At 31.4% G+C, this 13,549-nt stretch overlaps 1 protein-coding gene across 1 annotated transcript; it reads right to left on the bottom strand.

Moving 5' to 3' along the window:
• Positions 1 to 1,082: 1,082 nt before the first annotated feature.
• On the bottom strand, positions 1,083 to 2,219 carry LOC124940103 (probable galacturonosyltransferase-like 4). Its single transcript, XM_047480587.1, has one exon. The coding sequence runs from the start codon at positions 2,182 to 2,184 to the stop codon at positions 1,132 to 1,134; it is 1,053 nt and encodes a 350-aa protein (XP_047336543.1). The 5' UTR covers positions 2,185 to 2,219; the 3' UTR covers positions 1,083 to 1,131.
• Positions 2,220 to 13,549: the final 11,330 nt, after the last annotated feature.

Genomic DNA, 13,549 nt, shown 5'->3' with positions numbered 1-13,549 from the left:
ACGTGAAAGTCATTATGAAATTCGGTAGTCAAAATCTTTAATTCACTAAAATTTGATACTTAAATTAATGATATTGACATTTTATTTATTTATAAATGTCACGTTGATAATAGTTAATAATGTTTGAAAACGTTAAGAGAAAATCTCGTTTTGTATAATTTTAACAATAATGATACACAAATTGTGAGGTTTGAAAGCAGAAGTCCGAAATCCCAATTAACCTCTAATAAAGAGCCTATATTTGACAATTCGGTCATTAATAAATGTATTGATTGAATTCACATCAAGGAAGTGGTGCTTGAAAAGGCCAATAACAACTCGTTATTTGCTAATGTTATGAAATGTTACTTTGGTGTTTTTGAATATCAAGTGTGGATGAAAAGAAATACAAGGGTGTTTTCAAGAACAAGAATGAATGGATATTGTCATGCCCTTATTCATACGTGATAGAGAATATATGCGAATTTGGAAAATTGGGAGTTATGTTAAAATTGAACCATCAACTTTGAAGAAGTCATGAAAGTTTCAGTGTTTAAGACAAGCTAGATTACTTAATGTTTGTTTGTAAGCTTATTGTGTGGTTTAATTCATTTTGTCTTGTATACCATTTTCTTTTTAAAATTAGATTAAATGTTATTTTTGCTCTATTTTTTTTTTCCTTTGAAGGTTTTTAAATAAAATGACACTCAGTCATTTTCTATAAAAAAAGATGAGTCTCAATTTGACAATTCAGTCATTAGTAAATGTATTAATATTTATTATTTAAATTGAGTATCAACCAATTTTTAAATGTTAAAGTTGAGGATTTGAATTCAAGGCCTTTATCCATTCTTTTGATGATAGGCAAATGAAAAGTCTGAAGAAGGAAGATTGGGCTATTAAGGAGGGTGTGTTGTTCTTGGGCTCATGCTTAGTATTAAGATTGGGCTTTGAGTTGGACTCTCCCTTTCCTTTTTTCCACAATCATAAATATGAATGTTAAGAAGTGGAGTTCAAAAATGCTATATTCTTTTCAAAAAAAAAATCTACATGAAAATTGAGAAAGTTATTTAGATATAATAATATTGAAGATTTTACTCTCTTATATAAATTCCAATCCCAACAAATATTCCACTATCATCATTCTTGATTCTATTCAAGAAATGAATATTGATTGGACGAGATTGCGAGATCATAAGGAGCCCAAAGATGATCGACAGAACACGGCATTCGTGAATCCAATCGAAGCCAAGGTTTCCCTTTTCCACTCCAATGAAGAAGACTAATAGAACCAGAATGTAATTTCCGACATCTCCCTTCAATATTATCCCCACCTAATCCATGTTGATTCCAACGATGATCAATCGCTTTAATATTTCCAGCCAAAACCAACAAAAACGGCGGCAAAGAACCCAACTGATAAATCCTAATCTTTTTCTGAACCTCCATCCATTTCTCTACTTTTTCTGTATACTTCCCCAGCCGCCATTTCTCCACGTCCATAACCATCACGCCGGTGTTGAAATAACAAGCCCGCCGGCCTTCAAACGCCGACGCAAATAAAGGGTCCGACCAAAAAGCATCGGTGAAGTAGTTCGTGAAATTCGCATGACAATATTCGGGTGCGCCGACTACTTTATCTTCCAAATCAACTTCCCAAAGCTTGTTAATGTCGTCGATCACGACCAGATCTGAATCTAGGTAGATCACGCGGTTGACGTGACGGGGAAGAATGTCGGCGAGGTAAATTCTTGCGTAATTTAACGGTTGATCGAGAGCTTCTCGAATCGATTTCGATATCTTTCCTTGAACCCAATTCGATTCGAATTTGTACAATCTGAATGATAGATAAGGGAACGTTGAACGTATACTTGACCATATTTCTGGGTCGACACTTAACCAGAGGAAATGGAATACTACGTTTTCTGGACATGTTGAATGTTGGAGGATTGAGAAAACGGCAGCCATTGTTCCTCGTATGTAATTGGCGTCAAGGGTCATTGCCACGTGGACGTGGGATTTACTGTTGGGTATTCCACAAGATTCGCCATTTCTGAAAGCTGATGCTTCACGAAACAGGGGGAATTGATTTTGCGATTTGATGCCGGTTGCTCCGAAGAGGAGGATGATTAATGGGAAGTGAGAGAGAGACAGGAGGCTATGGAGAGGTGGGGAAGATGAACTTCTTCTTCTCCAACAGACCATCCTGTTCTCTCTGCATGGGAAATTGGAATGGATGAAAAAAAATTGAGTTAAAATGGTATATATGAGATGATATATGAAATTTGATTGGAGGGAAGTAACAGCAGCCATTGAAGAGGAGATTTAGGAGGAATTGGTGATTGAGAGTTTTGTTTGGGATTTTTTTGAGGAAGTGAAGAAATTTCGGATTGGATAAAATTACTTTATTTGAATACATATTTCAATAATACATAACTTTTGATGGTTTTCGTGAAGGAATACTTTAACTATGATATGATATTAATTTATCATTTCTTAGATACATTGGGATGATCATTTTTTCATTTTTTTAAGGATCAAAGTTTATTTATTTATTTAGAATTAAAGTTTTTATTATTATTAAAGAAAGCCAACACGGTGTTTCATAGTTAATCATGATCTTTGATTAAACTTAAACAGTTTTTATAGGACATTGAACATGAAAATTTTGATCATTTATCTCATTAAACATTTATCTCATTAAGCACCTAAGGTTGCATTTATTTCTTAAACACCAGGGTTGTTTGCTCCCAAATAGTTCCTCCTTATTTTTTCCATAGGGAGGACAAAAAGTGTAATTATTATTATTTTTTTGTTTGTAAAATAACTATTTTGCCTCTCTTAAAAGGAAAATAGGGGGAGCATAGAGATTTTAGAGTTGATAGATTTTACCTATTCGAGCGATAGAGTTTTGAGATACCTATTCGAGAAATAAGGTTTTATTAATATATTTTTATTAGATTTTTGGTCGTAGTAATGTTGCGAGAGGGGATACCTATCGAGTGATAAGGTTTTAGCAAAATTGTATATAAACGATGTCTCGACCTATTGATAAATATGGTTTTTAGACGGTAATTGTGTACAAACGAGTAACACACCTATCAACCCATAGGATTTAGTCAAGGAGTCGTGTATGAATGACGTCTTGACCTATCTACAAATAGGATTTAGTCACAGAGTCATGTTCGAACGACGTCTCGACCTATCTATAAATAGAATTTAGTCATAGAGTCGTGTACGAACGATTAGCGCACCTATCAACAGATAGGGTTTCTAATGGAATAATATACAAATGATGTCTCGACCTATTGACAAATAGGGTTTATATGAAGAATTGTGTACGAACGATTATCACACCTATCAACAAATAGGGTTTATGACAGAACCATATACAAATGATGTCTCGACTTATTGACAAATAGAGTTTATAGGCGGAATCGTGTACGAACGATTAGCGCACATATCAACAGATATGATTTCTAACGGAATCATATACAAATGATGTCTTGACCTATTGACAAATAGGGTTTATAGGCAAAATCATGTACGAACGATAAGCGCACCTATCAATAGATAGGATTTCTAACGGAACCATATACAAATAATGTCTCGACCTATTGAAAAATAGGGTTTACCAACAGTAATAGTGTACGAACGATTAGCGTGCCTATTAACAAATAGGATTTATAACGGAATCATATACAAATGATATCTCGACCTACTGATTACCAGAGTCCTAATCCTCGGGTTTATTTTTATTGGTCGGGGTCCAAAGACCCTCAGTCTAGTAAGGACTCTCAATCATTGACTGAGATTACCGGTCTAGGTGTATAAACCTAAAGGCCCTTTTCCCACTAATTAGGTTCGAAAAGCCCGACATCGACGTGGATAATAGTGAAAGCCAAAACATCTCAAAAACCATGAGCTCTGAAACCAAAAAAGCCGCAACGTTGTTAAAGAAACCACCTTAAGGGAAACAACTCATACACTCAACTTCAAACTCAAGCCCAAAAGAAAAAAGTGACAAGAGAAGCTAGCGAAGACGAAGAAGCCAGAACTCTATCTGGAAATATATCCCAAAAAGACATAAGGGTGACAAGAAAGAAGGAAAGAAAGAACAAGGGCAAAGACAAGAGAGACGAGTCTAAGGAAATCAACCCCTATCGTCTTGTTTTAGTTGATTGATTGTTAGTTTCATTTCTTATTCACTTTTGTACTATGATTTTATGTCCGTGTGTGTTTCTTAGGCCAACTGTGGATTCCTTATGGTCATCGTGTGTTGACTTCGAGAAAACTGTTGTAAGCTCAATTTCAGCTCTTGTACTCCTTTTACCATTTTCGGGTTTTTTTAATTAATGGCGTGAGTCATTTCTAAAAAAAAACTATCGGTCTTGGGCTAGCTTTGGCTAAGTCCCTCGGTCCTGGGTTAAGGAGCTCTCAGTCTTAAGTTTGAGATTCTCGATCCCAAGGTCAGACCTCTCGTCCTATGTTAGACTCCTTAGTCTTGGATCAGAATCCTCGGTCGGATCTCTTAGTCCTAGCTCAAGAACATCGGTTGGACCTCTCGGTCCTAGGTGAAGAACATCGGTCATAGGTTCGAACTCAGTCATAGGTTTAGGTCTAGACCGATGATCCTTGGTCGAATCTCTTGGTCGTAGGCTAACAAGTCTCGGTCCTCAAGAACACAAATGTTAAGTTTTATAAATTCATATTTTTAGCTTGGATTATTTGATCCAAGGGTTTTGGTAGCTTCACAAATTTCCCAGGAACATGTTGATCATCATCTCAAAGTATGAATCGACCTAGATGATGATCAATTTGTTCAAAACAGTTTGTGATAAAAAATAGAGTTTTTGATTTTAAAGCTCTTTTGAAGTGTAAGGAGCTATCCAATAGCTTCTTTATACTACATATACTTGATTGATATAAAAACAAGAACACTAGATGCTTGTTTGAACCAAATCAAGAAATCAAAATTTCAATTTATTTTAAAATTTTGATTTTGATCAAACATGATTGGGATGGATCAAACATGATCCAAACAGTTTCCCAACATCATTGCAATCATGTTGGGATACTTTATGGGCTGTGATTCAACAGAATTAGCCCAAGAACAACAAACCCGTTTTTTTAAAATTCAAATTTAGTTTTTTGTTTATTAGATCGATTGGTCGGCTCTATCCTATCCAGGTAGTTTCTAAATGATCCTAGGATCAATATTCAACCATAAATATAAATTAGAGGGTGTTTGGAACCTTAACAAGGATTGGAGAACACTTCTTGATCCTTAGAGAAGCTTTTGGGATGTTTAGATCCAAGATTTTAAGGCTTTAAACGAATTTTCAAAAAATCTAGAAGCTTTGAGAATTAATGGCGGATTTTCTATAAATCGTGATTTGAGAGTGGAGATTGGATTCTCTCGATTGAGAATGACTCAAGGGGTCTATTTATAGTTTCTCTAAGTGAGTGGAGGCTTCAAGTGGACTAAATCAGCCAAATCCATTAATAGCATTTTGGCTTTTCTTGAGTCAAATTGTAGAATAAGGATGAATCATCCCTATTTTGATAGGGAGAAATAATCACCATGGTAGAGTGATCATTTCAGGCTTTAAATGAGATGAAATAATTGACTAACGAGGGAGTTCCAAAAAGGTGAAATCGAAGACGGATCTTCATCCTTATCCCTCCGGCATCGCGTTGGAGACGAAAGTGACGCTCAAAATAACATCGTTTTGAGCACGTTTGAGCGTTATGTCTAAGCGTTGTTGTGTCTGGGTATTCCATTAATGTTTTGGCTAACGAGCGTGAGCCAATCTGCTGCCTCGCGCGTGCGCTTTTCCTTGGCTACAACCGGCTACGCGACTGCTTTCTGGGAGCTGAATGAAAATCAATCGCTCATTCGATGGCTGTAATTCCTGCTGTAGCGAATCCTTCGGGTTTCGACTACACTAGATTACTGATATTTATTTTTTATTTAAGAGTTTATTTGAAATTGATTTTTCTTTCACCCTTTTGACTTTAGTTTTAATCTTTTTAAATGCACAAAATATTAAAGTAAATATGATAAATATTTTCCCACTTTTTTGTGTGTGTGCGTATTTTAGGGTTAAATAAATAATTTTGGGAGATAAAATGGGTACCTCATTTATCCTAAATTATTTATTTTAATTCCTGATATTTTCTAAAATTATTTTAAGATAAATGATTACAACATTTATCCTAAATAATTTTATTTTTATTATTTTGGCCATTTTCCTTAATTAATTAGGCTCTAATTATCACAATAATTAATTTAATTAATTTTTTTAATTTGATTGGGTTAATTATTTTGATTTTATTTATTCAAAAATAAGTCAAAATAACTATTTTAATTTTATAAATTGGTAGGTAGAATTTTAGTGCTTACACATATAAATGTTAATATCAATTCAATAACAATGTAACTCTTTAGAGTTTATCATCTTTCTTATTGTATTCTCTACACTCTCCATTTCATTCTAATCTTCTCTCTACATATCTTTCCATTTCAATTATTTTAACTGGTATGCTCCTTCATATGCGTTGTTGTACTCACATATTAAACATAATTGTGATTCAATGTACGGTGGACCGCAACTCTAAAATGAGAGGAAACATTTGAGGAAATTTCTAGACAATGTAGTATAAAATATGCTAAAAAGATGGTTCTTGATTGTCCTAATAGATAAATTCAACATTTGTAATGTTTGAGACATCCTTAGTGTACAAGGATGTATTTGTTAGAGCTAAGAAAAGAGAATTACAATATAAAGTATATCATATAGTGAAGAACTAGAATTCGTCGATGACATTTTTTCAAACTTGATGTCATTTTATAATGTGACTCAATTATTCTTTGGCACAAAATATCCAACAGCTAACTTAATTTTTCCAAAAATATGTGATTTATATATATGAAATTAGCTTTATGAATAATTTTTTCTAATTGTGTTATTAGTTAAATGGATGCTAATTTGAATGTGAAATTAAAAAAAAATAGCAATGCCATGATATAAATGACTTAATGGGAGTGACAATTCTTTTAGACCCAAGATATAAATTGGATTGTTAGAGTTTTACTTTCCCAAAATATATGAAGATTCATTTTTATCAAAGATTGAAGAAGTTCACAAATTATGTTATAACTTGTTGGAAGAATATCATCACAAGTCTGATTTAATAAACGATGTGGTGATGATAGTTCTTGTTCAAATTCAGCCAATTTTATCACTAGTAACACTTTAAGTGATTTCCAAAAGTTTGATGAAAATGAAGAGATCAAAAAGATTGTACAAAGATTGTACATGTGAAGAGTAAATTTGATCCTTATTTAGAAGACGATACTGTAGATTTTGATATATTGATAGGGTGGAAGATGAATGCTTGCAAGTATCCACCTATTCAAATTATTGCTATATATATTTTAGCAATTTCAGTATCTAGCATAGCGTTTGAATATATATTTTTAGTGATTTTGGGAGGGTGTTAAGTTCTTATCGAAGTAAATGTTGATAATGAAGATGCCGAGGTGAAAGGTGAAGAAAGAGGTTTTTATTATGTATATTATATACATTGTTAAATATTTAATTAGTTAACTACTAATTAATGTTATTTGATAGTAGATGTTAGTATCTTAGATTAGATCATTGTTATTAATTAATATAATGTGCTAAAAAAATGTAGATGTCTAAGATTATTATGATGTTATTAATTAAAAAAAATTATCTTTGTTATTTATTAATATTTTTCTTTTTTATGAATGTTAGGATATGATGTTGCCAAATAAAAATGGGATTAAGTAATTTTCAAAGTGGTAAAATGTTGAGACGATGAAAAGAAAAAAAGGTTAAACATTTTATATAGTTAAATATTTAATTAATTATTATTTATTAAGAAAGATTATTCATTTTTTTTATTAATGTCGAATGTGATTTCCATTTAAGATGAAAAACGGAGATATAGTCTATTAGAAGTTTATGTTATCTTTTGAAAAATGATTGTGATTGGATGTTTATTTGTTTGAGTATTTAATATTTTAAAATTATTGTTATTGAATGTTACTTTTATTTGGTATTTGATAATTAATAACTATAACTATATGAATTATTTTATTTTATTATTTATATTTTAAGTTTAAATTGTTTTTTAATTTTAGGTGCACTACGGGGAATTCCCGTCCCCGATCTGGACAATGATGATTTATATTTAAAATCTCCCTCAGGAATGAGGGCATGAATGGTAATGTTATTCCCTGAACTGAATCACCTCATTGACGTCCTTAATGTTGAGTGTGTTTAATATTTTTAATTGCTTAAGCTTGTGATTCTTATTTGCTATCGATTATTCACTTTATTTGCTAAACGCTCACATATGTTTTATTTTTTTCATTTTTTATTTTTAATTTTTTTAAGATAACATAATAATTTCTTACGTAACCACTTCTTATTTAAACTTGAAAACTATATCAAAATAGCGCTAAGTTATAAGTGTATTAGGTATACCAAAACAAATATAACCTAAGCAAAATACATATTCACGGTGGAAGAGGGGCTTTGCTACGGATAGAGATTTGTGGTATGTTTTTTTAATTAAGGAGAACTAGCATGACACCCCACATTCATGACACCCGTTTCAACTCAAAACGCTTTCAGTTGAAATCAAATCCGTGATCTTTTAATTTCTTAAGCCGACTCTTACCACTGTGTTACCTTGGTGGGTTGAGGGAGTTGTGGTATGTTATAAGTGTTTTTTGTTCTAATCATGTTAATGAATATTTGTTAAAAAAATTTTACAATAGATGTTAGACATGTAAACATCGTACTAAAACTAACATGTTTGATGTAATATTCAAGATTAATTGATTATTAACACTTTGAGTAAGATTTTGAACACTATAAAGATATCACTCTATGTCACAACACAAAAATTAATATAAGCTTGTTTTTTATTAATTATAAAGTCATTACATAACTTAAAACTACCATGAAATGACTTGGAATAACTTTGACAAAATTTAATAAACATCTCATATTACATACTCTACTAATGGTCCATGTATATTAAAAATATAAGAATTGTTTAAGAAAACGACAAAACATTAAAAAAGTCACAAAATATAAAAATAAGAAAATAATATAAATATGCTACTCAATATGTTATCGAGTTCGTAGATTCTAAAAAAAAACGATTAATTATCCTCTCCATCTGACTCTATTGACTTTGCGAAACGAATATCATAAATCATATATCATAATAATAAATTATGAAGGATACACATCGGACGACTACAACCGCTGAAAGTTTTGTAGTTTCCCTTCAACCAGATAGTCCACTAGAAAATAATCGGGATGATAACCCAAATATGTAGGCATGATAGTCACCTCAATCCAAATTTCTCAATAATTATCCAAAGACTCAGACTTCATCTAGTGAATGTCAATCTTACAGTATTCATCAAAAAAAATCAAATCATTTCAACATAAAACAGTTTAAAAATATCACCAAAGATCAAACACATAAAATCATTCCACCTCAAACATAAAATGTCCAAAGTCCAAACATAGTCATTACAACTTAAAATTAAAATCAATCTAAATATATAACATATTAAATTAGTTCAACTTAAAATAGTTACCAAATTCATGATAATAAATTTTAAATCATGTTCATCACATAATAATAAAATATTAAATATTTCTAACCAAACAAGAATAGAAATCCAACTTACTTAGACACTAAAAGATAAATTGCCTGATAAGTTTATCCATGTGTAATAAAATAATAAATAACTAAAATAGTGTTCAAATAATAATATATTTTGATGTAAAACAAATAATATTGAAATTTAATTTACTTTCATCTTTTTATTCACTCCATGCAAATGTCGAAGCCAATCCCCTCCGCATAGAAGAACTTGCACAGTCTTTGGGAGAGTGATGAACGATAGGAATCAATTACCCTGCTCCAATACTAAATGTTGTTTCAGAAACTACCAAACTTACAGAAATAGCTAAAATATCAGCTGTCATTTTTTTATAACACTGAATATTGTATTCTATTCATTTTCCACTAATCTAAACATGAAAAATATTTGGAAATTTCGGTCGTCTTCAAACAACACTTTTCTAGATAGTCTGATAATTTAGATTTTGAAGGATCTAAAGTCTCAACTTTGACATAATAAGCATTAAAGTCTTTCCAATTAGATAGAATAACCATGTTGAACCATAGTAGAGTTAGAAGAACCTAGATTCTCCAAATGTAATGAATGAGAAATTCTTTTACAAGCATTTTTAGCAACATAAACATCATAAAGTCTAGTGAGAGCATCTTTCACTTTAGAAAAATTCTTTTGACATCACCATTAGAATAAAGTTTAGGAAAATAAAACTCGATCGTTAACATTTTCTTGGTTGGATCTAACACTGTAGTTAAAGCCATCAAAAAATTGCATTCATCAAATATTTGTCAAATTTTGTTTTCATTTTCATAATCAAATGATTAATGAAAGAATCTTCATCATTTACGTTCCCATCCAACGTTGATTTTATTTTTTGAACTTCTTACATAAACAAATTAGAAGTGGGATATTCACTATCTGAAATAATGTGCGTGGCTGTCCAAAATTCCTTTAACAATGAGCAAATCTTTTTAACCTTCTCCCAACCTTCTTCTAAATGGCAACAATCATAAAATGGATCGCGTTCATTGAACATTTTGAAAGCTTCTTTAAATTTGAGTGAACAACTTAACATATCAAATGTTGAGTTCCATCTTGTTTTGCAATCATGAACCAATTTTTGATCTTTCAATTGCAGTTGTTGCACATACACTCACTAAATTGCACACGTCTCGCCTCTAGACGATTCACATATTCCACACTTTCTTGGATATCACCAATAACATTTCAATCACTCCCAATCCATCTTGAATACACAATTTCAATAAATATGCACAACAACGATAATGAAATAAATTTCCATCACATGACAATATTGTGGACCTTCTAATTGTATCTTTCATGTGTCGTATAACTACAACATTTTTCGAAGAATTGTCAACTATAATAGTTAAAACCTATTTTCAATGCCCCAATCTTTTATTCACTTTAACATTGTATCATAAATCTGAAGACCTCCTGTTGGTGGTGGAATGTTGACAAAACTTAAAACCCTTTTATTTAACTTCCAAGAAAAATCAATCAAATGTCTAATAATAACCATGCATTCAATCTTTTGGTTTTTGATTTCCAACAATCCGTTGTCTAATTGATTGTACGAATGCCTTCAAAATTATTTTTCAACTTTTTTTTCTCCATCTCAAATATTTTAACAGAATCAGCTTTGTATTAACTCTACTGATTTTTTTTCCCATTTAGGCATCCCCGCTTTATCAACAAATTAAATCATTATGTTGTCGAAAACTGACAAAATAAAAGAAGAAACGAAAAAAATAACATAATAAGAATTTGATAACGGAGTTCGGTCAAATATTATCTACGTCTCTGAGCACTAAAGTTGCCAATTAATAAGGAAGAAGAGATACAAATATTGGGTGCAACAAAACATAGAGAGGATAATTTCTTTTATAGACTAAGAAACTTCCCTCACTCCCATCATCTTCTGATGTGGGATTCTAATTGTGAATTGAGTTTCTTTTATATACTAATAAACTTCTCCCACTCTCATCATCATCCGATATGAGATTCTAGTTATGCCAAAAAACAACAAATCTCTACATTGGAACAATAACAATACAAATTTTCATCATTAAAAAATAGTTCTTAAGTGCTTTCAATTGACACTCTTGATATTTACCAAATATAAACAATGTTTAAATTTGGTATTTCTCATGTCTTTCATCTCGAACTCTTTACTCAATTGAGCCTTCAATTTGTCAATTTTATATTGTCTCTTTGATTCTATCAACATATCATCAACGTACAAAAGTAGATAGATATAAGACTCATCTTGCAGTTTGCACAAATACACACAAGAATCTAATTTGTGGTCGATCATAAACTTGTCAAGTTGCTTATAACATTTTTACGGCGATTGCTTTGACCCATACAATGATTTGTTCAACTTACAAACCGATTTTTTTTTATGAGCAACTTTGAATCCATCTAGTTGAGACATGTAGATTTTTTCGTTCAAATGATAGTGTAGGAATGCGGTCTTCACATCTAGTTGAGCTAACTCCAAATTCACCTGCGCTACCAAGCCCAATAAAATTCTAATAGAAAAGTGTTTAATAATAGAAGAAAATACCTCATTATAATAAATTTCTTCCTTCTGAGCGTAGTATTTAGCTACAAATCTTTCCTTGTAGCGAACACCAACTTTTTCAGGAAATCCTTCTTTCTTAGCAAATATTAATTTACAATCAATAGTCTTCTTCCCTTTTGGTAGATGCATTAACTTGCATGTCTCATTCTTCTGAAGAGATTGCATGTCATCTTCCATAACACATTTTTATTTTTTATTTTCAGTACTTCGAATAACATCTGAAAAGTTTGATGGAACATCATCTAAGGCTGTAAGTGCATAGACCTCCATGTCAACAAACCGAGCTGATTTTTGAATAACTCATCTTGGTTTGTTCACAACAATTGATTCACGTTGTTGTGAAGGTTCTTGGGTCGGAACCTCTTCCTCATCTAACTCTTTATTTGTCGTTGGAGAGTCACTTGTAGTTGGACTTATCTTTATCTGCTCAAACTCCACATTTTGCAAAGTACAATCATTCTTGTTTGGTGTTACCTTATTCAACATTAAAGATTCTTCAAAAGTAACATCTAGCATATAAACACCAGAGGCGATATCATTAAACTCCAGTTGTAAATCCCATAAAGAGAGTCTTCTTTGCTCGTAGATCTAATTTTGATTCAACTACATGATAATATGTTGTAAAACCAAAAATATGCAAAGAATCATAATCAATTGCAGGTTTTCAAGACCATACCTCTAATGGAGTCTTGCCACTAAGCGTAGATGATGATAGACGATTTACCAAATATTGAGTATATGTCACAATTTTTGCATAAAATTTCTTGTCTAACCCAACATTAGACAATATATAACAACTTTCTCCACCAATGTCTTGTTTATACGTCTTGATACTCTATTCTGTTGTGGTGTTTTTTTGATTGTCAAGTATTGAACTATGCCACACTCTTAACATAACTTCTGGAATGATTCATTTTTGTATTCTCCATTGTTATCAGTTTGAATAATTTTGATATTTCTTCCTATCTAATATTAAAAGAAAAGCGAGAACATACATTAACCCATAATATTGAATATTGAATAAAGTGGAGACCATGTGACCAAAGTAAAAACTGAAAAGAAATAAAGTGAAATAAAATTAGATTAGGACTTCTATTTCCTCATTTTGACACATTACAACACCTTACCTCATATTCTTTAATTTAATATGTTTAGATGGTTATGAATGAAATATTATATTTATTAAAATAAATCCAGATTTAAAAACATAAAATACCATAATAATGTCAACTCTCTTGCTTAACAAAATAAGAGAAATAGAAGAG

The sequence above is a fragment of the Impatiens glandulifera genome, chromosome 5, assembly GCF_907164915.1.
Source record: "Impatiens glandulifera chromosome 5, dImpGla2.1, whole genome shotgun sequence".
NCBI classification, from domain to species: domain Eukaryota; kingdom Viridiplantae; phylum Streptophyta; class Magnoliopsida; order Ericales; family Balsaminaceae; genus Impatiens; species Impatiens glandulifera.
This window is presented reverse-complemented; position numbering and strand designations above follow the sequence as displayed.

Coding starts and splice junctions, on each gene's coding strand:
- LOC124940103 (XM_047480587.1), bottom strand. CDS start 2,184: ATGGTCTGTTGGAGAAGAAGAAGTTCATCTTCCCCACCTCTCCATAGC.